The 24,111-nt window shown below is 40.5% G+C and overlaps 1 protein-coding gene across 7 annotated transcripts in view; it reads right to left on the reverse strand.

The window, feature by feature from the left end:
* The window catches only part of tbl1xr1a (TBL1X/Y related 1a), a 57,446-nt gene that overhangs the window by 11,786 nt on the left and 21,549 nt on the right, over window positions 1-24,111 (reverse strand). For 2 of the 7 annotated variants that reach the window (XM_080429800.1, XM_080429797.1), the window contains 4 exons: window positions 23,175-23,241; window positions 5,626-5,722; window positions 3,373-3,518; window positions 1,054-1,282 (listed from right to left, as the gene is read on the reverse strand). In XM_080429800.1, the coding sequence (XP_080285926.1) occupies window positions 1,054-1,282; window positions 3,373-3,518; window positions 5,626-5,683 (433 nt within the window). In that variant the 5' untranslated portion in view covers window positions 5,684-5,722; window positions 23,175-23,241. Of the gene's footprint in view, window positions 1-1,053; window positions 1,283-2,760; window positions 2,784-3,372; window positions 3,519-5,227; window positions 5,248-5,625; window positions 5,728-23,174; window positions 23,242-23,776; window positions 23,835-24,111 lie in introns of those variants that run through there. The other 5 variants (XM_080429799.1, XM_080429796.1, XM_080429798.1 and 2 more) reach the window with 4 other exon arrangements.

Raw genomic sequence — 24,111 nt, forward strand, 5'->3', positions numbered from 1 at the left:
AAAAAATGTTCTGAACCCAAGATATGATGATTTGAAAATATTCTGCTCCATTCACTCTTTCTTTAACTTCTTACTGAAAAAGGCTGTATCTCGGCTCCTAAGCACTTTTTTTTTTACAATGAATTTTGGCTGTGGCACTCAGAGCCAAACTGCCATAAATAAGCCGGGCACTGAATGAGTTAAGTACAATTTTGAGGTACTTTTACTTTATTGGAATATTTCCAATTGTCTATACTTTTACTTCTACTCCACTTACTAGTTACTTTGCAGATATAAATTATTACATTATAAAACATAAATTAACCACTTTAACCCTATTTTATACCTAGGCTATCTGAAAATAGCCGATCTACAAGCTCACAACGCGTCGCGACGCGTTGTGAGCTTGTAGATCTGCTATTTTCAAACATTTTAGTACTTTTACTTTTGGTACTTTAAGTACATTTTGATACCAATACTTTTGTACCTTTACTCAAGTACATTTTGAATTCCTGACTTTTACTTGCAGCAGAGTATTTATAAATTGCAGTATTGTTACTTATACTTAAGTAAAAAAATGTGAGTTCCACCACTGCTGCCAAGCCAGACAAAACTTCACACGCACGCACACACACACACACACACACACACACACACACTAGGGCATTCACCGAATAGTCGAATATCAAACCGATTATTCGACTATCAAACCACTATTCGATTATTCTATAAAAATAAAATAAAAACTTTTTTTTTTGTTGTTTTTTTTAGATTTTTTTTTTTTTATTGGCTTTTCTACAGCAGACATGCAGCTGTGAGCTCTGGTGTGACGTCAACTCGCATTCCTTGAGTCGAGTCATCAATGCCATTGAATTTTTTTTTTTTTTTTTATGTTTTTATTATTTTTTTTTTTATAATCAAATCGATTAATCGAATATTTGAATACTTATAGGTCGAATAATTCGAATGCTAAAAATCACTATTCGTGAATGCCCTAACACACACACACACACACACACACACACAGCGTATGCATGTTATCATCTGTGAGTGCATCTCTGTCACTCTACTCACTAGCTAAGGCGTGTGCTCCGTTCTCTTCCCCGTTGGTGGTGTTCTCTCCGTTCTTGGGGTTGCCCGCCATGCCGCCCCCGGTGGCCGAGGACGGCGTGGAGGCGGCGGCGGCCTGCTGCTGGGCCATCTTGTCCCGGTAGGCCTGCTGCCGCGTTTGTACCACGTCGGGCATTACCGCGTCGATCAACGACAGAGACTCGATGGGCCGCCCGTCAAATAGCGTGCCATCCTGAAGAGGGTATAAGGCGGTTAAAAATGTGTCAATAGATTTATAGATGAATCGAGCTGAAACAAACAGGTGAACGGAGATTAAATGAATTACACACACAGTATACAACTGGGATTGTCTCCTGGGAAAGCCCAATACAAGGCTCTGGGGGTCAGTCCTTAGGTATAGAGCGTGTTACACTGCTAAAACACTATGTTTATTTAAAGCTGGTGCGAGTGGACTCGTCTGACTTCTAACCACCTCCTTCCTGATGGGTTTCCCTGCTTATTCCCTAAATGCATTTCCCCGTGACCTGTCATAAAGATACACTTTAGGATTTAAGTTGTTCTACTATGATATAGTGCATGAATAGTCATTCATTCATAAAAGTTGTTTGTTTGTGCGACCATTGAATCTTCTTCAAAAAATATATTGTCCCTTGCCTGGTAGTAATGTGTTACTACCACCAGAAGATGGCGGTAATGCACCAAAAAGCTCCAATTTCAAATCAATAATGAAGTATTTTTGATCTACAAGTTCACAACGTGTCACAATGTGATGCGCTGTAGCTATTTTCACTATTTATTTATAATAATAAAAAAGGAATGGTTCTGGATATATAAAGTTTCCAACCCGACAGCGACAATTTGCAAGTCAAATTCAACATCTCCACTATAGCACATCATTCACCATCAGACACATTCATCCTCTTATCACATGCTGCTGATCAGTGGTCAAAGCTACACTCCTTCTCTGTGCCGTCATCCTTTTCCACAATGCTCTTTTTAAAGGGATAGTTCACCCCCAAAATAACTTTTTTCTATCGATTAGTCACCCCATGGAGACTTGAATTCATGGATATTTTTTAGTTTTTGTCGCATTCCAAGCCAATAATTTGATGACCGGCAGCGGTTCCGGTAGGAGACACAAAGGAGACCCTTCGTGTCTCCCACCAGAAACCACTAGCCTACCGGTCCGCTGGGTCGTCAAATTATTGGCTTAGGAATGCGACAAAAACACAAAAATATCCATGAATTCAAGTCTCCATGGGGTGACTAATCGATAGAAAATACTAACCGTTTAATTATCCTCATTTCCTTTAGCCGTCTCAGAGCTTCGTGGTTCTCAATTTAATAAACATTCTTTCCATCATTACGTATTGTCTCCATTTCACCCAGCACCCTGCATATTTCTCCTTCAGCTGTTTCCTGTGTGTGTGCGTGTGTGTGTGCGTGTGCGTGGGAGAATTCAGCCCCCTCCCCTCCCCCGCCACCACCCTTCACTTCCTCTTTTACTCACTGCTTATAATCTCATCATTTCACTCCTTCTGTGATAATTTTTTTTCCCCTGGATCCAGACTTCATACAGGCTTCTTCTCATTTAGGAAGTTCCTTCCCACCACAGTCCTCCTGTCTATCTATGTTCCCCTTCTCTACTGCCGTGTGTGTGTGTGTGTGTGTGTGTGTGTGTGTGTGTGTGTGTGTGTGTGTTGTCCTAACCTCGTTGATGCTGACTTCGGCCTCAACGTATGTGTGTGTCATTCATTCATTCATTTATGAATGAGTGAGTGAGTGAGTGAGTGTGTGTTTCTTTGGCTATTCAAAAATAGCAGATATACAAGCTCATATATATCTGAGCTTGTACATCTGCTATTTTGGAAAAAATATTGTGAAAATGTGTGCAAATCTTTGAATATAGATATATATATATATATATATATATATATATATATATATAGATATATATATATAGATATATAAATTACTAAAATCTTTGCTTCTGGTGGGGGTCCCTGGAACAAAATATTTTGATATTTTGGGGGTCCGCGGCCAAATAAATATCATTTAGGGGGTCCTTGACATGACATGTCATGACATGAAAAGGTTTGAGAACCACTGATATAATCATAGCAACATATGTTTTTAAAAAACAAAATCAACTGGAAATGACACATTACGATAGAGTACAGTGTGTGTGTGTGTGTGTGTGTGTGTGTGTGTGTGTGTGTGTGTGTGTGTGTGTGTGTGTGTGTGTGTGTGTGTGTGTGTGTGTGTGTGTGTGTGTGTGGGGGTGTGTGTGTGTGTGTGTGTGTGTGTGTGTGTGGTCCTAACCTCGTTGATGCTGACTTCGGCCTCAACGTACTGCAGGCCCTTCTGAATGATACTGATGAGGGCAGCAGGGGGAACCAGAGCACCATTGATGTTGGACTGGCTGATGTGGCTCTCTATGCCAAAGGTAAACGCTGAGTGAGAAAACCCTGCAGAGAGGGGAGGGAGGGGGGGGGGGGAGGGAGGAGGGGGGATGGAGCGGATGGAGGAAAGATTGTTACAAACTGTGGGCCTTATTATCATTATGATTATTATCATCATTATTATTATTATTGTCATCATTATTATGAGTGGTGTAAAGTAACTACGTACATTTACTCAAGTACTGTACTTAAGTACAATTTTGAGGTATTTTTACTTTACTGGAGTATTTACAATTTTCAATACTTTTACTTCTACTCTTCTACATCTCAGATTCAAATATTGTACTTTTACTCCACTACAATTATTTGAAAACTTTAGTTACTAGTTACTTTTTAGATTTAGATTTGTATTACTAGACATACATTAACCACTTCAGCCCTTTATATATTTCGGCTATTTGAAAATAGCAGATCTACAAGCTCACAACTCGTCGCATTGTGACGCGTTGTGAGCTTGTAGATCTGCTATTTTCAAAAGATGTGTATACATTTCGAAAACTTGAATGGGACATTCTGCATAATGGGTACTTTCTACTTTTGGTACTTTAAGTACATTTTGATACAAATACTTTTGTACTTTTACTCAAGTATTTTTTTTATTCCGGACTTTTACCTGCAACAGAGTACTTCTACATTGCAGTATTAATACTTTTACTTAAGTAAAACATTTGAGTGCTTTTTCCACCACTGATTATTATCAGAATTATTATGATGATGATTATTATTATTATCATTATTACTTTAATGAGATCTTAGAAACACAGACCCATTTTACCCATTCACTGATGATTTTAGTTCCATGGACCACAAAGGGGGGAAAAAAGCCCCTGGGGCTTTTAGTGTTAAAGCATAACCCTTGGCTGTACTACCTGTACTGTTAATAATCCTGTTAATAAAGTCAATCCATCAATCTAACCAGCATTACAACATAAATCAAATCATTTTACAGCCCAGGAAACCATGTACATACATCCTTATTATACTGTATGTATCATTAGATGCTCAGGAAAAGCTCAGAAGATTATTTGTAGAGTTAAAGATTTCTTCAGGCCAGTTTTATTTTTACAATATTCTAACTAACTCTTTAATCACTTGAACCCTTGCAATCCTATTTCGGGCATGTCATAATAGGCAAACATTCAGCGAAAATGGGCAAAAAGAATTGGCGAAAATAGCAGATCTTCAAGCTCACAACTAGGGCTGTGAATCGTCTGCCATCTCAGGATTCCATTCCATTCCGATTCTTGGGGTCACGATTCAGATTCTTTCCGATTTTTTTCAAAACAAACGATTCTCGATTCAAAAAGTTTATTTTTTCGATTCAAAATAGTTCTTTTCCCCCCCGATTCAAAACCATTCTCAATTCCAAAACGTTTTTTTCCCGATTCAGCCCAGAACTTGCCAATTTAAAAAAATGTAATTATACAAAAATACTGGGGGAAAAAAAAAGAATTACAAAAAGATAAAAAAAAAAAAAAAGAAAGAATAAAAAAGAAAAATGGAAAATGAGCATCGATTCTGAATCGTCCAACATTAGGATCGCGTTTTGAGTATGAATCGATTTTTGTGTCATGCTGTAAGCTTGTAGATCAGCCGTCTACACACCAAGAGATTTGGTGTAGACTAGACTAGGGATTAAAAGAGGGCACCTAGATGCTTATGAGGTAAGCATTGATCCCTCACAACAAGTTGATTGTGTGTGAGTGGAATAATACCTGACTCCTGTAGGTATCTGTAGACCATGTGTGTGTGAGTGGAATAATACCTGACTCCTGTAGGTATCTGTAGACCATGTGTGTGTGAGTGGAATAATACCTGACTCCTGTAGGTATCTGTAGACCATGTGTGTGTGAGTGGAATAATACCTGACTCCTGTAGGTATCTGTAGACCATGTGTGTGTGAGTGGAATAATACCTGACTCCTGTAGGTATCTGTAGACCATGTGTGTGTGAGTGGAATAATACCTGACTCCTGTAGGTATCTGTAGACCATGTGTGTGTGAGTGGAATAATACCTGACTCCTGTAGGTATCTGTAGACCATGTGTGTGTGTGTGTGTGTGTGTGTGTGTGTGTGTGTGTGTGTGTGTGTGTGTGTGTGTGTGTGATAATACCTGACTCCTGTAGGTATCTGTAGACCAGGAAGTTGACCTCATCACTGCTAATGCTCATCTTTACTCCTGTTACACCATGAGGTCAGCACACACACACCTGGCCTGGGCGAGAGAGAGAGAGAGAGAGAGAGAGAGAGAGAAATAATCATGAGGACAATTCTTCAAGGAAGTCTTTAAAGGTCCTTTTTAACCCATTAAAACCGGGAACACATCTGTGTGTAACCACTTAGACCATTATTTTATACTTCTGGCTATTCAAAAATAGCAGATCTACAAGCTCATAGCGTGGCACTGAGTGCCGCGCGCTATGAGCTTGTAGATCTGCTATTTTTGAAAAATCGCCATTCTTTTTGCAAATCTTTTTATATATTTTTAAAGCGAACATTTGTAACTCAATTTCTTTGCTTCTGGGGGTCCCTGGAACAAAACATTTTCAGATGGGGGTCCGCGGCCAAATACATATAATTTTGGGGGACTTTGACATGAAAAAGTTTGAGAACCACTGATATAGCAACATATGTTTGTTAGAATTTAGAAGACATTTGTAGAATCGGAACCTCAGGCCCTAACGGGTTAATTTGCCTGAAAACGTATATTTCGTCGTTGTCGTGAGTACATTCACCACAACGGTATGCAAATATTATGCAGCGACGTAATTAGATTTCCCTGAGCTTCCGCACCGTGAATAATGTCATCAGCCTGTGTGAATCAAGGCATCAACTACTATTATATGAATAGTTTCGAGGTGAAATCATATTCACCGGTGAGAATTTCCACATTTTTGTATTGTTCATTCATGTCCATTCGTCAAGCCCCTAGTGGTGTGTGTAAAAGATCTTTACTAAACTGTGAGCTCAGCAGGACAGGACTCATAGAGATACAGTTGAACCACGTTCAACAGGTTTCATCTTTGACCCACTTGATCGCACCAGGAGATTAACAAGCCACTCAACTGGTCTAATGGGGGACGTCACAAGATGATCATGTATAAAATGTTGGGAAAAAACATTCTAGTATACAAATGCATGTCAAAAAAAAGTTCCAAATTCTGGCAAAATGACCATTTGTAGGCTATAAGCTTATAAAATACAACTACTGAAATAAACAAAATAAAAGGCTTCAGGCTTTCCAGCACCACGGTTAGTTACTACTAAACAAAGCAACACTCGGAGGTTAAAAAACATCAGCTGCTCTAAAACCTTCTCATGGCCACAGAGCCAAGTCCATAGAAAAAGCAGCCGTACTACACAGTACAGCCTAATAGCAAACCCTTTTCTATACCCAGTGTCTACAGAACCCCTCTGTCACACAAACATACATGGATCCCTACATGTAAGCACACTGTGTGAATGAAACCCTGATTCCAAGGGTGTAACGACAGGCTGGATTACATTTCCCAGGGTGTTGTGTTTCCTTGCTCCGGTGCAGAGAAAACAGCGTGCGCACACGCACACACACACACACACACACACACACACACACACAGTTGGCCTCAACTTGGGTTACTTCTCAACTGGTGGGCAATAAGTATTCATGGCTTGTGGACTTGTTAAGGGACTTGTTTATGTTTCCTAAGCGATCTAAAAATGCTAAACCAAATCAGCATAATGCCATACTGTTACCTATCATCTTATAAAAGGCAGATATTAGAGTATTCCCAGACGATTGTACTCCTTACACTGATATACTCCTATAAATGGCTCAAGGCCATCATGACCGTGTGGACAGTGTCAAATCTCTCTCTCTCTCTCTCTCTCTCTCTCTACAGAATTTAAAAGACAACAACCTGCAGTTCCCACAATCGCCATCCCACTGCAGTGGCGCTGTGGCGCTGCAAACTGAAAGAGCCAGGCTACTCTGTGTGTGCTGACAGTGTGGGAGAATGGGGGATGGGCGATGAGAAGGGAATCTCTCTCTCTCTCTCCCCCCTCACTTCCCCTCTCCTCTCCTCTCCTCTCCTCTCCGTACTAACTCGAGTGTGTTCTGCCAGCAAAAAAGCTGTACAGTACAGTAAAAATCCATAGCGTTAAATTAGCACTGAGGATTTCACTGTGTACGTCTTAAATCAAGTCACAGCCCGGAGAGGAAGGATTTGTAAAATGCATCTTACGAGAAGATCAGCGAAGGCCAAAACAAAATAAGGACACAACAAATGGACATTTCCAGATAAGCCTGTTCCTTCACCATGAGGGCATCGCATGCCGAGAATTTCGATAACAATGACATGGCATATTAAGCCTGGTTCGTGCATCATCCACGGACCGTCGCACACTTTGCTCGTACGCGGGCAATCAATGAAACTAGGTGACAGAGCACGTGGTTAAAGGGGAATACCACTAATTTTCAACATTGAACTATGTCTTTAATACACCTTAGAGCTGCTGATGTACTTTTGGCTCCGCCCCCTCAGCCAAAAGTACACCCTGCGTATGTCACTGATCACATGACCTCAATCAATGATCCAGTTCTAGGCAACGTAGAAGGGGGGGGGGGGGGACTTCTTTCTTATTTCCACACAACAGCTCTAAGGTGTATTAAAGACATACCGGTAGTTCAATGTTGAAAATGAGTGGTATTCCCCTTTAATACGTCAGTGAGCCTCAAGCTATGATTGGATTGGCTCAACTAGGTGGCCATGGCTTGATGGCAAAAGACTTGTGCTCAAAGAAAAGAAACGTCGGTGGTTGTATTTGGTGTCAATCAGCAACACTTTTAAGTGTTGCTGATTCGGCAACCAGAAGCCGAAATCAGAAGCTGGATAAGCCGCAAAGTCTCTACCAAATCTACTGGAGCGTATGTGCGTATTATGGAAACAAAGGGAGAAATGTGGTGCACTGACTAATCAACATGAATTGCAGACATCCAAAAGTAAATGGAAATGAATTTCTTTGTCTATTCCATGCAGCCGAGACATAACCAATGAGAAAAAAAGAAAAGAAAGAAAAAACAGAGCGAAACGCTCATTAAGACGTGGAACGCATCTGTGTTGTTTTAGATGTCTTTGGCTATTCAAAAAATTGCAGATATACAAGCTCATAGCGCGGCACCGAGTGCCGCGCTACGAGCTTGTAGATCTGCTATTTTTGAAAATTCGTGAACATTTTTGAAAATCTTTGAATATAGATTTTTTTTTTTAAGCGAACATTTGTAACTCTATGCTCTATGCTATAGCAACATAGGTTTTTTTCAAAGAACTGATTTAGAAGACATTTTGTAGAATCGGCCTCAGGTCTTGATGGGGTTAACTCACCACAGTGACACTCCTGGTGGTGGAGATTATTGACACACAGATGTCAGCAGACATATGGAATATGATCATCTCTGTTCTGCTCACGCACAGCAACACTGCACTTTCAGCCATGAACTAGGCCTTAGGAGGTAGTGGGGGGGAAGGGCCACCTCAGACAATATGGAATCAATACGCCCAAGGTCTTTGGCTATCAGACAGGCATGCATAATGCATCACAACTCAAATGCAATGGCTGACTAATTTGAGTGGTGTGTGAGATATGTGGGTGTGCTAATATATATACTATTACGCACGCACGCACACACACACACACACACACACACACACACACACACACACACACACACACACACACACACACACACACACACACACACACACACACACACACACACACACACACACACACACACAGTATATATCAACTTGATAAGAGGCCAATTACAGTGAAGATCTAACCTGTAACAAAGCAACTTATTACATTATGTCCCGGACACAAGCGATGTCTACAATCAATACTCAATCTGCCCTGGACTTGTTCCAATGAAAAGTCCCACAAAAACATGTCAAAAACCTGTGTGACTCTCAAGGGGCCACTTCACAGAGCGACCGACGTAAGCTGAAAGCTAAATAACCAGCAGGAAAAAGAGGCCTGAAGGGAAAAGGACCTCTGCCCTTAGAAACTAGGCTAAAGCATCCTCCCCCTCCCCCCCTTCCACAATCAAAACATTGCATAACCACAACAGACTGGTTGACGGTGCCTGGATGCATGTTCCAACAGCACAATAGCCCCGTAGCTTGTGACAAGATTTATGGATTGATGAGTCACAAGCCTATTCACACACACACACACACACACACACACACACACACACACACACACACACACACACACACACACACACACACACACACACACACACACACACACACACACACACACACACACACACACACACACACACACACACACACAGGGTGTTAGAAGATCAAATTCCTGTCTGGAAATGCACAAGTGTGTTGAATCACACTAGTATTCCATTTCTTCTAATAATAAGTCATAGTAGTGATACGCCGTTACATGATTAGCCAGGGAGGGAGAGAGTCATTCGACAACAATATTCTTTCCATTTCTAAGGTAATCTATTTACTGCCTTAAAAAAAACTAAACTAAAAGTTATGTTTAAGGGGTGGAGACATCTCAGTGGCTCACACAGGGACAGACCAATTGCGACATCACGCTTTCTCCCTCTTTCTGCCGTACACTATTAAAAAAAAGAGAGATGTGTCTTAAAGGGGTAGTTCACCCAAAAAAATCTTATTTTCCTATCAATTACACACCCCATCAAGCATTGAATTCATGAGATTTTTTTCTTTTTGTCTGCATTTCTAAGCCAATAATTTGATGACTGGCGGTCTCTCCGGTAGGAGACGCAAAGAATCTCCTTTGCGTCTCCTACCGGATACATAAGCATCTTTATTATTATCATCAAATTCTTGGCTTAGGAATGTGACAGAAACTAAAAAAAATCATGAATTCAATGCTTCATGGGTTGTGTAATTGATAGAAAATAAGACATTTTTTGGGTGAACTACTCCTTTAAAACAATCTTTAAAATATATAGTCCACTTTCTCATCCAATTTCTGATGTGAAGAGCCTTCCATTACGCAACAAGAGCAGGTTAGCAACCTCTAAGATGTGATTACACAGCAGCAAATGAAATGCAGAACGCAATGGGAGAAACTATGGGTTGTCTGGGAAATCACATCCTTGTGACTTTGGCACGGCTTTTCAAATAATTATTGTGGGTCCATCCACGATTCCACGCGCCCATTATCGTCACTCTGCTGGGTTTCTGGGGGCTGTGAACCGCCATTTAGCTGTCACACAGCAACAGCCCTTGAAGGCTATGTTGTGTCTGAGAGGCCAAAAGCAGCTCCCAGCTGTGATGGCCGCTGCTCCTCTGACACCACTCTGCTACTTCTAGCTGGGTGGAAATAGTGCTTCATTCGTATTGCATGGCCTTATCAGAGGCATGCGGGTTTGAATCTATTTTCAGAAGACAAGCAGAAAGAAGAAGGGGTGGAGAGAGAGAGAGAGAGAGAGAGAGAGAGAGAGAGGGGAATCAGTAGAAACATATTTTACAGAGCAGGGGGGGGTACAGGAGAGTGCCAGAAAGAGAGAGAGAGAGAGAAAGAGAGAAAGAGAGAGAGAGAGAGGAAGCAGTAGAAACATATTTTACAGAGCAGGGGGGGGTACAGGAGAGTGCCAGAGAGAGAGAGAGAGAGAGAGAGAGAGAGAGAGAGAGAGAGAGAGAGAGAGAGAGAGAGAGAGAGAGAGAGAGAGAGAGAGAGAGAGAGAGAGAGAGAGAGAGAGAGAGAGAGAGAAATCAGTAGAAACATATTTTACAGAGCAGGGGGGGGGTACAGGAGAGTGCCAGAGAGAGAGAGAGAGAGAGAGAGAGAGAGAGAGAGAGAGAGAGAGAGAGAGAGAGAGAGAGAGAGAGAGAGAGAGAGAGAGAGAGAGAGAGAGAGAGAGAGAGAGAGAAATCAGTAGAAACATATTTTACAGAGCAGGGGGGGGGGTACAGGAGAGTGCCAGAGAGAGAGAGAGAGAGAGAGAGAGAGAGAGAGAGAGAGAGAGAGAGAAAGAAAGAGAGAAAGAGAGAGAGAGAGGAAGCAGTAGAAACATATTTTTTCACTTTCCCTTCAACTGAAACATCCTGTTCTCTGCCTGGTGTCACACATAACAGCTGGCTGATATTACAGCGTGATGAAGGGGGTAGAGGTGATTAATTATAAGGCTGCGTCGATGTGTGGGTTTTAAGGATGGGATCACGCAAACGCAAAACACAGAAAAAGTCACTGGAAATTGGAAATAAGGCATACAGGAATCGCTATTAGGAATGGTTGGAAGATGCGTGTCCAAAAAAAACACTGACAAACATCACAACGCTGGTGTGTTTTATGATTATGAGAGCCAGAACATAACAGTGTCACACACTGGAAATAGCAGATCTACAACCTCACAACTTGAGAGCGTGTCGGCTATTTTCGATGCACGACACATGCGCAACCGAGTACAATTAAGTCCCTGACAGCACCACCTGTGTTGTGTTGTGTGGACGGCCACCATGACTATCTTCTTTATTATATTAAAGGATCTACACTATGTAATATTTAATATCATATTGTTTATGTCCCTCAAACGTTTTTCAAAAGGTTTGAGCCTAAATCAAGCCTCAGATATACTCATTCCAACTAACTTCTCTCTGGCTTATAAAGCACTTTTACCTGCAATATCACATTGTCCTGATTTGGCATGTGGCACTATTGAGACAGTTTGTATGCATGTTATCTCTTGGTTCTGTGTGGAAAAAGTAAAAAAAATAAAGAAGAAAAAAATATATATATATATATTAAAAAATCACACCCAGTGTGAAGTGGGCGGTGTCTTGCTAGCTAATGTGTGATTCACAATGTGTGATTCACTTAAAAAAAAACATAAGTGTTTTTTTTAAGTGCATAGTCCTATTTATAGGGCTATGCACATGTGTCATGTTTCCCTAGCCAATCACAGTCCTGAATAGACTGTGATTGGCCAATCACAGTGCAGGGTTAGGGGGGTACACTGGTGGCCAATCACAGCGCAGGATTTGGTGTGCAAATATCCAAACCTCACATATAGGGGCGGTTTCACCGCCCAAAAATTTTGTTTATGTTGGAACTGAAAAACGGGAGGGATTGTACCGCTAGTGACGTCACTTTCGGGGGGAAATCAGTTTGTCCTGTTTTGAGACCAATTTACATAAAACCCCCAGATATGCTGTGAAAGCCTGAGTGCTCAAACTGGGGTATTTTTTGGCATAGAAGAGAGGTAGGGGAGACCAAAAACACACAAAAAATGAAGAAAAATATCAAATTCATGGTGTAGTCCCTTTAAAATTGGCTTATGGGCGGACGGTGGATGGGCGTCACAAACGTAACATCCGGATTTGACTGTCCAAATCTGGTCACAAACGTAACATCCGGATCTGATTGGCCAAGTTTCACATGAAGTAGTGCTCTAATCAGCGCAACTATAGACGAACAGCCTGAGCTACGGCCTGAACAGGTTTATATAAACCACATAATATTTTACCACATCATTTGGTCATTATTATCTGTGTGAGCCATTCCACTATATTTTTGGATGCCAAATAAGCTAGCTCAGGGTTATAGCCAAAAAGTGAGTGACCTCATTAAGTATTTACATGACATAACGATGCTTTCATTCAAAGCTCCTTACGTCACATTACATTTAGTGTAATACATTTTCAAGTATGGGTGGGGCCAGTGGAAACCAAAGTGTGCTTAGCATTTGTGCCATCCGTGCTCTATTCATGGGATTCAGGCAATGACATCCTCTGTGTTAATGTATGTATTGACCCTCAGGATTTTACAATGTGAACCGGGTGGTGTTCATGCCACACTATCTCAGAGCCATACTGAATACATTTGGGCATGCGGGGACATTCCAACCTCCATAAAATGTCTCCCTCGCTCTCTTTCTCGTTGGTGAATAAAACATTTTCCTGAATCTAGTGGTCACTCACTGGTAGTCCTTGCATCGAATGAACAATATCACAAATTCAGTAAATAAATAAATAAATCAAATCCAGTTGCAGAGGGTGCAAAGTTTGATTATGGCTATAGAGTACATTTTGACACAGCAGTGTCAGACTTGTAAATGTACACAAAAAAAATCATATGGGAAAAAAACCACCAAACAGTGTAATGTAAAAATTTCAGGATCCATGTCACTGACTGACATGTAGAAGCCATGTAATCCTGGTCAAGAAACTAGAGTGCAAAATATCTGAATAGCCAAACAGAGAGAATGGCTCCCATGGATAATGTCATTCAAAGATTGAGAGATTCATACTTATACAGAGAGACGGAGAGAGAGAGAGGGAGAGCTTATCTTGCAACATTTCACACACACACACACACACACACACACACACAGTAAACATACTGCGCAATCATTTGTAGAGTGCACACACACACACAGACCATGATTTTCATACTTGTTTAGCCACATTGCACAAGCTTTCCAGGAAACTCCCCTAGTCAACTATAAATCTGATTTACTGCAATGAGTCTCTCTCTAGCTCACACACGAAAAACACACAAACTCAAGATGGAACCGCCTATTTATTACAAGAATATGCTTCACAAAAGCTATACCCCTCCTTATTGTTTCATGAAGACAGCCCAGACACTCCACTTTTGGCAGGCCAGCTCATAATATCTGAGCCTGACAGGGCTGGATTGCGTATAGGCCAGGTCTGGCCAAAGTAGGGCCTCTGGGCAAAATGTGTCCCAATTTTCTTCTCTGTCCTGTGGTTCGGAGTATGATATTCCTTATGTAATCAAATGTTCTACAATTAATCCCATTTGTATCTCAAAAGTAATTTTACCCTACTTACTTCAAGTGAGAAGCATATATACCACAACCATTCTCAAACTGGGACAGAGAATCCACAACAATTATTACTAGCCCTGACTACAATACTTGTCAACAAGTTTCTCCTAATGCTTGTTGATAAAATAATGTGTTTCAACCAGCCAAAAGTAACCAAATAGCCTATCCAGATATAACAAAAAGTAGAGCTAAATGAGAGATGATAGCCTGCACAAAAATCTACTTATTCTATTAACTGGAACGCAGCTGTGTCACTTTTTGATTTGATCTAAAAAGCATTATTTAATCATTTTACACTTTGGCTATTCAAAAATAGAAGATACACAAGCTCATAGTGCGGCACTCTGTGGCGCGCTATGAGCTTGTATATCTGCTATTTATGAAAAACATGTGTGCAAATCTTTGAATATATATTCTTTTAAAGCGAACATTTTAACTCAAATCTTTGCTTCTGGGGGTCCCTGTAACAACATATTTTGATGGGGGTCCGCGGTCAAATACATATAATTTTGAGGGTCCTTGACATGAAAAACTTTGAGCACCACTGATATAGAAACGCACGTTTTTCAGAATACTGTTGGGATTTAGAAGGCATTTCTAGAATCGGCTTCAGGTCTTAATGGGTTACGGTTCTGTTTATTAGTTGAATCCACCGACAACATATAGAACCAAATAAACAAGCAGGTCTGTCGCTGGCTTTGTCTCTCAGGAACTTTGACCACTGAACAAGGAATTTGGACACATGCCAGTGTATCAATATTTCGAAAGAAAAAGCATCAGGATTTTCCATATAAATCCTCCCCTCTCTCTCTCTGTATAAGGCCATCCTAAGAGAAAGAGAGAGAGACATAGACAAAAGAGTTCCTCTTCAGATGTCTCGGCCGATATGCCTTTTGCAGCACCGTCTTGGGGACTCCTGACTGACACCCCATCTGGTTGTAACAGATTTCTGGAGGAAACCGTTACACACACACACACACACAGCACCATATACACTATATAACAGTTAGCCCTGCCTCCTGCCCATGCCACCATCACCAACTACTATTCAATTTCAGTGCCAGTGGCTTGCTCTTGTGACAGTTTCAACAAATACTAGTCTAGGGAGGCTTAATCTAGCAGATCATAAAGATATAACTGGACTAGTGGATTGTTTAACATAATGGTGGTAAGTTGAGAGATTGACTGGTTGACTGACTGACTGACTGATAGGCATACCTAGATTTCCCAAGTTTACTTTCTATGGGCCCACCTGCACCACCTCAGGGATGAGAGAAGTACAGGAAAAAAAGGGTATATTCAATAAAAAAGCAAAAAGGCAGGGAGCCATACATTTCAATTGGAATTTAAAATCCTACAAGTAAAAGGGTTCTAGCCTAGCCTGCCAACTACTGTCTCGATGTAGGAAACGGTTCCAGTAGAGCTCCCCTCCCCCACTGCAGGTTTTAGCAGTTCTGCATGCAAAAGCCAGCACAACTCTGCCTCACATGGCATATATATATACTGTACTTAGCTTACAGATAGTATCATGCAGGTTGAGCCAGCTCTCATATAGCTTGCCATGCAGTTACACCTGCCACAGCCCATTCACATTGGTCTATAATGTATGCTGTTGCAGGTCTGCAGGGGCCACTCAATCAGCTGTGGTGATCCCACTGTGGCTAGTTGGTGGTGTGGTGGCTCCAATTAGAGGAGCAAGCCTAGTTGGCCATAATCACTGTTGGAATCCCATTAACCAACCAAGTGAATAACACAAAAGGAATTGCATTTTCCAAGGATGGCAATGCTTATGAACATGACAACGACCAAGAAGAATAACCTCATCAAGATGTAAACTCTGGTCCATGTCATGAACGTGTAATGTGTTTGGCTTGTTTAGATGGACAAGAGTCTGGTAAAAAAAACGTGCACACTCAACGTAGGCTAGACAGCTATGTATCTTTGTCTGCTTTGCCGTGGTTTGGTCATTAACCCATTAAGACCTGAGGCGATTCTTTAAAATGTTTTCTAAATCCTAAAAATGTTTTGAAAAAAAAAAAAATATATATATATATATATATGTTCAAGATTTTTTTTTAATTGCTATTTTTGAATAGCCAAAGAAATCTATGGTGACACAGATGCGTTCCAGGTCTTAATTAAAAAACATTGAGAGGCAGCCACAGCCACTAAATGGATATGTTTTTACAATTGATTGAGCATTTTTATAAACATGGCTTAAACGCATCTATTCACAACCCAAGCCAATCTGCCGTCATTAATACAGACACGGTATTTTCAATAGAAAAGTATAAAGCTTTTATGTTGTGAGAAAATGGGCGAGGCATTGTGCAAGACGTAATCCTTTTTTTTTTTTGCACGACACCTGAATAGCTGTTTTTAACTGGCAAACATCTCCAACAGCCTGTGTTCTGAAATCACAAAATGATAACAAGATCAAGTCTAAGAGCCCTGCTATGGGCCCGTAGAGGCTGAGCTTACGCCCAACGAGACCAAAGTGGTTTCAGCTGACCGACATTGCCATCCTCAAGAGTCCCACTAGCAGTAGTAGTGCTAAAAATAAAAATGTTACAGGTGTCACAATTCTTCTTTTTTCCCCCTTTCTTTTTGTTTTGCAGGGGAGGGGTATATTGTGCATTAACTGAATGATTGTAAAGCAGACGCGAAAGCTTTAAAGTTAAATAAAATTAATTCATTAAAAAGGTTGTTTTGTGGTCATTTTGGCCAAAGGGTGGACGTAGAGGAAATGCCATGGAGTCACAAAAATCAATAAGGTCCATCTTGCAATCTGCCAATAAACGTAGACATTGTGACCCGAGGGTGAAACTAGAGGAAAACAGTAGGGTTCATCCTCCAGGAAGGATGAATGTGCTCAAGAGGGTTTCATGGCCATCTTGCCCATAACATTTTTAATATTGAAATCTTAACTGTAACAGAATATTATGACCAAAGGGTGTCGATCTCATTTTAGGTCGGAGTCCACGGACCGGTTAAAATTTGAATTCATGTGGGCCAGATATATTTGTGTTAAGCCGTAGTTGGAGTCTGTGCATGTGTGCTCCCAAAGCCTTACTGCTCAGAAATCACTTGTTCTCGTTTTTTTCCCTCCAACCTGCTCTCATGTCTCTGCTAGTATTGCAGTGTTGAATTTGACAAAAATGTGTTTCATCTTATGCAGAGGACTGGCTACCACACATCACTTTTATGATCCGTATGCTCTTGCAGTCATAGCTCACAAATGCATAAATTGTGAAAAAGATAAAACAAAATGAGTTATTTTATGTAGGCCAACACATAACCTACATAACCCTCTCTTTTACAATAAGAAACTGAACAGGGTGCCATTTCAAAGTCAGAAGAGTCAGAAAATGTCCATCTGAATCACTCTATTATCAATATGATGATAGACTATGTTAATATTGAAAGAGTATATGAAAATACATTTCTGGGTGTATTACTGAACGACAAAATCAGCTGGAAACCCCATATAAGAAAAAAGCTTGCATGGAGTATTACCGTTCTGGGGAAAACAAAACACATGTTGGACCATAAATCAATGTATTTTAGTCACTTGTACTGCTATATCTGAATTACTGTGTAGAGATTTGGGTTAACACTTACAAAAGTAATTTAAAACCATTATGCACACTTAAGAAAAGGAGCCATCGGGATAGTCAACAAGGGAGTATATCTGGAACACACAAACACTGTTTTCAAAATCACATGCCATGAAGCTCATGGACATTGTAGAATACAAGACTGCACTAGTTATGTTTAGAGCGAGAAATAAGTCACTGCCTGGCATTATACAAAAATGTTCTGTGATAGAGAGGGGGGTTACAATCGAGTGTTCATTCAACATTGAAGAAGAGTTGCAAGAGTGCAATTCAGTTTGGGGAGTGAATTTGTGGAATGGACTGAGTGTGGAGTTGAAACAAAGTCCAAATATAAATTACTTTAACCCATTAAAACTGGGAACGCATCTGTGAAACCACATAAACCACAATTTTATACTTTGGCTATTCAGAATTAGCAGATATACTAGTAGATCTGCTATTTTAAAAATTCCGTGATTCTTTTTGCAAATCTTTGAATATATATATTTTTAAAGCGAACATTTTTAACTCATATCTGGAGGTTCCTGGAACAAAATATTTTCAGACGGGGTCGGCGGCGGCGACAGGGGTCCTTTTGGAGGTCCTTGAAATGAAAAAGTTTGATAACCGCTGACATAGCAACATCACTAGCTTTAGAAGACATTTTGTAGAATCGGAACCTCAGGCTTTAATGGGTTAAGAAGGCAAACAAAAAGATTATATTTAAGAGGTATTTAGATGAGGAGGGGTTGTGTTGACTGCTTGAGCCCTGGCGTCCCTGTTCTGGGGCTGGCGATGGGCGGGGAGTGGAAGATCTGCAGGAGTTTGCAATGCGGCCCATCATGGACTTGTGGATGGGCCGCAAGTTAAAGAGTGAGAATAGGCTCTATGCACAGCAGCCATATTGGAAAGAAATTGGGCCTCTTCTTACTTCCTTAACAGGTGTTACCAATGATACTAATTAAGGCTCTGCTCCATTCTGGTCAAACAGAGTCAGGGGGCTGATGTTGTGCATGTTGGCTCACTGGAAACACCAGTGGGTCTCAAAGTGTGGTCCAGGGACCCTCATGGTTCCTTGAGGGGGTTCCAAATGGCCCCTTACGGGTGTGTAACTCTGAGAGAGTACAAATGGAACCAAATGGAACCCTTACGGGTCCATTTGGTTCCATTTGTACACTCTCAGAGTTATGGGGGTCCTTGAAATTAAAAAGTTTGAGAACAACTGTGCTACATGAAATGGAACAGAGCCTTCATTAGTATCATTGGTAACACCTGTGAAGGAAGTAAGGAAGAGGCCCAATTTCCTGAGCGAGGACTTGGAAACGATTCTGAAAACTCACTTTTCAGCCCTGATATGTTTTCATATTCAGTCATTATTCCCTTAAACGATGCGCACAGACTGCAAAGAGGGGAAATGAGCTGTGCTGCTCTGGGTTGGTTGCGTCTCCCACATACATTTAATCTGAAAGGCACGAATGCTAGTATTCCGTCACATTACACAAAACATGATGGGGTAGCATTCTAGTGATTGCAGGTCTAGGCCTAAACAAGAATGTACATAACGTTTATTTCATTTGCGTTTCACACTTTGTCAGGTGTGTACAGCAGCTTTCTGCATAATATAGCTTGCTGCTTAGCGGAAATTGAAATTAAAAAAATGTAACGTAAAGATATTTTAAGATATATATACCGGTATACAGATGACAGCTTCCTGTCTCTGATTTTGGGAGGTGTCTATCTAGCATTTGGAGATTGTGGAATAGTGGTCTGGCTACGCGAGACTATCATAAACTCAAATCCCACCCTGGGAGTACTTCTTTTTTTAGTTTTACTAAAAAACACGTCCTGACAGATGTTTTGAAAAAATGAAAAAAAAAGTTACTATGAGGTTAGGGATAGGCATAGTTTTTTTGTGAAGTTAAGGTTATGGATAGGCATAGTTTTCTGTGAGGTTAAGGTTAGGGATAGGCATAGTTTTCTGTGAGGTTAAGGTTAGGGATAGGCATAGTTTTCTGTGAGGTTAAGGTTAGGGATAGGCATAGTTTTCTGTGAGGTTAAGGTTAGGGTTTGGGATAGGCACAATTCCGTCAACATGTGACGTCACAGGGGGCGACCCGTCATGTCAAATGTCTTTTAGGGCTACTGACAAGAGCTGAAAAATGTGACGCCTTGGGAGTAAGAATTTGTTGGCCTTTCAGTGCACCTAAGGTGAGCACCGTGCACTCTATGACACAGCAAGTTTGCACATGGCACTGTTAATATGCAGAAACATACTGAAGCATTTTGTGGGGATTATGTGTTTCTTTTCACAAATAGGTCAAGTAGAAGCAGCATAATACGTTCCTGCGTAGGCTAACACAGACCTACAATGTAGGCACTAAAAAAAAACAATCAAGATGACAGAAAGTAGAGCAAAATGGAGAGACTCTCTCTCTCACTCTGTCTGTACCTGTCTCTGCCATGCATCTCTCTCCCCTTTGTATCTTTGCCTTTTCATTTCTAACCCAATTTGGCTTTCTCCCTTAAACGAAAAGGTCAGAAACACCAAGGGTTACTCAAGGACAAATCCCTCGCAGGAGGTGTGGAATTTCTGGCTTCCTTGAGGACACCGTGGATTGTGAAGTGTCTGACATATTTCTGGGTGTATTTTGAGAACATTATGAAGCATTATGGAAAAAGTGAGGCATACGACTGACTTTCTAGGCAAAGCTGCTGCACTGAATTAGTGGTGCAATTTGGTGGAAAACAAAGCATTCTTTCTTGTGCCGTTTCTTACTACAGCTTTGTGGGAGCAAAACAAAGGTTTCCAACAAGACTGTGTCACGGAAATATAGTGAAAATTCAGCCTATATTTTAAATTAACTAGCCTGTCCTTGGCCTACCCGGGAAGGAAGTCAAGTTGGGAATGCATGCCCCACCTGGGAATGCAATACCCATAGTACCTGTTGTCAGAGTACCTGTTGTACTCATCTGTCTGTCTGTGTGTGGGCCTAGAAATACTCTGTTACAAGTAAAAGTCTGAAATTCCAAATTTACAGTAAAAGTGCAAACGTATTGGTACTTAGAGTACCAAAAGTAAAAGTACTCATTGTGCAGAATGTCCCATTTCACAAGTTTCAAATGCATAAAAATCTTTGGAAAATAGCAGATCTACAAGCTCACAATGCGTCGCATCGTGACGCATTGTGAGCTTGTAGATCGGCTATTTTCAAATGGCCGAAATATATATAGGGTTGAAGTGGTTAATGTATGTTTTGTAATAATAATTAAAATCTACGTAACTCGTAACTAAAGTTTTTAAATAATAGTAGTGGAGTAAAAGCACAATATTTGCCTCTAAGATGTAGTGGAGTAGAAGTAAAAGTACAGAAAACTGAAAATTTCCAGTAAAGTAAAAAATACCTCAATTTTACTTTAATACAGTACTTGAGTAAATGTACTTAGTTACTTTACACCACTGACTATGACATCATATTGATGACATCAAGGGAATTCAATATATAGAGATTTGCAGATTTATCAATATTTTTTGAAGATCCACTCCAACTTCCCACTCAGCGCATCGCTCCCTTGGGTCCTCGACCACGACGGTACGCGCGGCGAGTTTTAAGTGGATCAGTCGGGCACTCCTCGAAATACGATGGTGACTCACTCACAGATTTAATGAATTTATAGACAGATGTTCTTCCTGAGACATTGAGCAGGACATTTATGACATCTGCCTCTTGAAGCTACTAGTGGCCTGACCTGTGATGCCATTTGATCACCAAGCCAGCAAACATTGGTCCTGTAGTTATGATGAAACAAGTTTACATGTAAAAAAATATATATGTGCATCTCAGTATCCAAATGGATTTTTCATGTATCCGCCATACACACATCTACTTTTTCTTAAAGGAGTAGTTCACCCCAAAAATTACTTATTTTCTATCGATTACACACCCCATGAAGCCTTGAATTCATGGAGACTTTTTTGTTTTTATCGCATTCCTAAGCCAATAATTTGATAACTGGCGGTCTCTCCGGTAGGAGACACAAAGAGTCTCCTTTGTGTCTCCTACCGGATACATTAGCATCTATTATTATTATCATCAAATTATTGACAAAAAAATCTCCATGAATTCAATGCTTCGTGGGGTGTGTAATTGATAGAAAATAAGTATAGAAATAAGATAGAATTTGTTTTGGGTGAACTACTCCTTTAAATATTCAGAGCACATTCAAAGCAACGATTCCTGGAGCACACTAATATTGATTCTGCATCTGCATTCTCCACGTGTGTTCTACTAAATCTAGACCAGGAAACACTGTATCCTCCTTACACAGATTAACTATACCGTGATTTTTATTTCAGCCATGAAATCTTCGAGAATGATTTAAAGACATTTGACTAAACTGAAGAGAGGTAAGCTAGGGTTAATAGCACGTGTGCCGGTTTGGCCAAGTACTAAAATGTTATATCACAGCAACAAGAATGACATAAACAGGTCGATTTATTTTGACCTCAAAAGTCAAATGAATACGAGTAACCTTCCAAACTGTGACAAAACACAGCTTCTCAAGAAAAAACAAAGGCAGCCAGTTGCCAACATCAGAAACATTAGCATATCTGTTGTGACAATGTATCCAAAATGTTTCCAAGTATTAAGGCTAGAGTAGACCAAAGTGCATCAGTAAAACCGTTGGCCTCAGGGTATAGAGAATGTTATATCACAGCATTGTCTGTTCAGTTCCACTGGAGGACCTTGATACCTTGCCTCGCCTGCGCGCTCCACTACCAGCAATGCATTATTAACGCGTCTCATTTTAATTCTGTGATGGAAAGAGTTTATTTTTGCTGATTTTAACTGACCACTAATATGTTGCGCGAGGGCTGGGCGAAGCAATTTTAAATGCCACCTTAGCAAGATACATAATATACTGTAGAACAACAGGGAAGAAAATCAACTGGTCCTCAACCTGTGGCTGTTGCGTATCTGTACAATCTCTCTCTTCCTTTCTACAGACCAGTCTGGGGACTGTTAATTGTGTGTCCATCCATGCAATTGTGTTAATAAATTAAATATGTCCTGCAAAGAAAAGTCTTACATAAACAATAGTGCTCGACATAACAATTAGACATTGTAATTGCATATACATGAATGCTCAATGGCCCTGTGTGTATGCCATCTCCTTTGCGGATGTGCACATACCACACACACCAAAATGCATGTATCCTAATTGTCATTCACTCACCACAGTAGTAACTTCTGTTTGCACCACCAGTATGTTCAGTCAGGGCTGCGTTCCAGAGGCTCACCACCTGCACCACAGAGAAGGTAAAGGGGTGAATACTGGACTTTTAAATAACTATACTTTGGGGTTTGACATAAACAACATTAACCCTTTAAGACCTGGAGCGTGTCTGTGTCATTTTTAGATAAAAAAAGCATTATTTTACACAATATACAATATACAAGCTCATAGCGCGGCACCGAGTGCCGCGCTACGAGCTTGTAGATCTGCTATTTTTGAAAAATCGAGAAAATGTGTGCAAATTAATATATTTATATTCTTTTAAAGCGAACATTTTTAACTCAAATCTTTGCTTCTGGGGGGTCCCTGGAACAACATATTTTGAGATTGGGGTCCGCGGCCAAATTCATATAATTTTGGGGGTCCTTGACATGAAAAAGTTTGAAAACCACTGATATAGAAACATACGTTTTTCAGAAAACCGTTTAGGATTTAGAAGACATTTTGCAGAATTTGAAACAATGGGTTAAATAACTATACTTTGGGGTTTGACATAAACAACATTAAATGACTTAAATGATGGAGGGTAAAGGCAGAAATACCATGTAGAAATAGGAGTGCTCTGTCCAACATCTTGGCTCATATCAGTTAACCACCAATCTACTGATCATACAATGTTAAGCACACACGAACGTACATACATTCAAACAAGACTTGTGTTTCTGTAGTGAGTGTCTACTGATGGCCTGACGACTTAATCTCTTCTTAGTGAGTCAAAAAAAACGACACAGGAAAACAGGTTGTAAACAGGTCATGCGATGCATTATAAAACCTTAATTGGAGCCCTGGGAACATAAGTTCTTGGGAAGGATGATAAAGACAAGTAAAGCCAGGCTATATCTAATTAAATGTACAAACCTCATCTAAAATGCTCTCT

Source organism: Gymnoscopelus braueri (assembly GCF_963280865.1).
Source record: "Gymnoscopelus braueri genome assembly, chromosome: 6".
In the NCBI taxonomy this organism is placed as follows: domain Eukaryota; kingdom Metazoa; phylum Chordata; class Actinopteri; order Myctophiformes; family Myctophidae; genus Gymnoscopelus; species Gymnoscopelus braueri.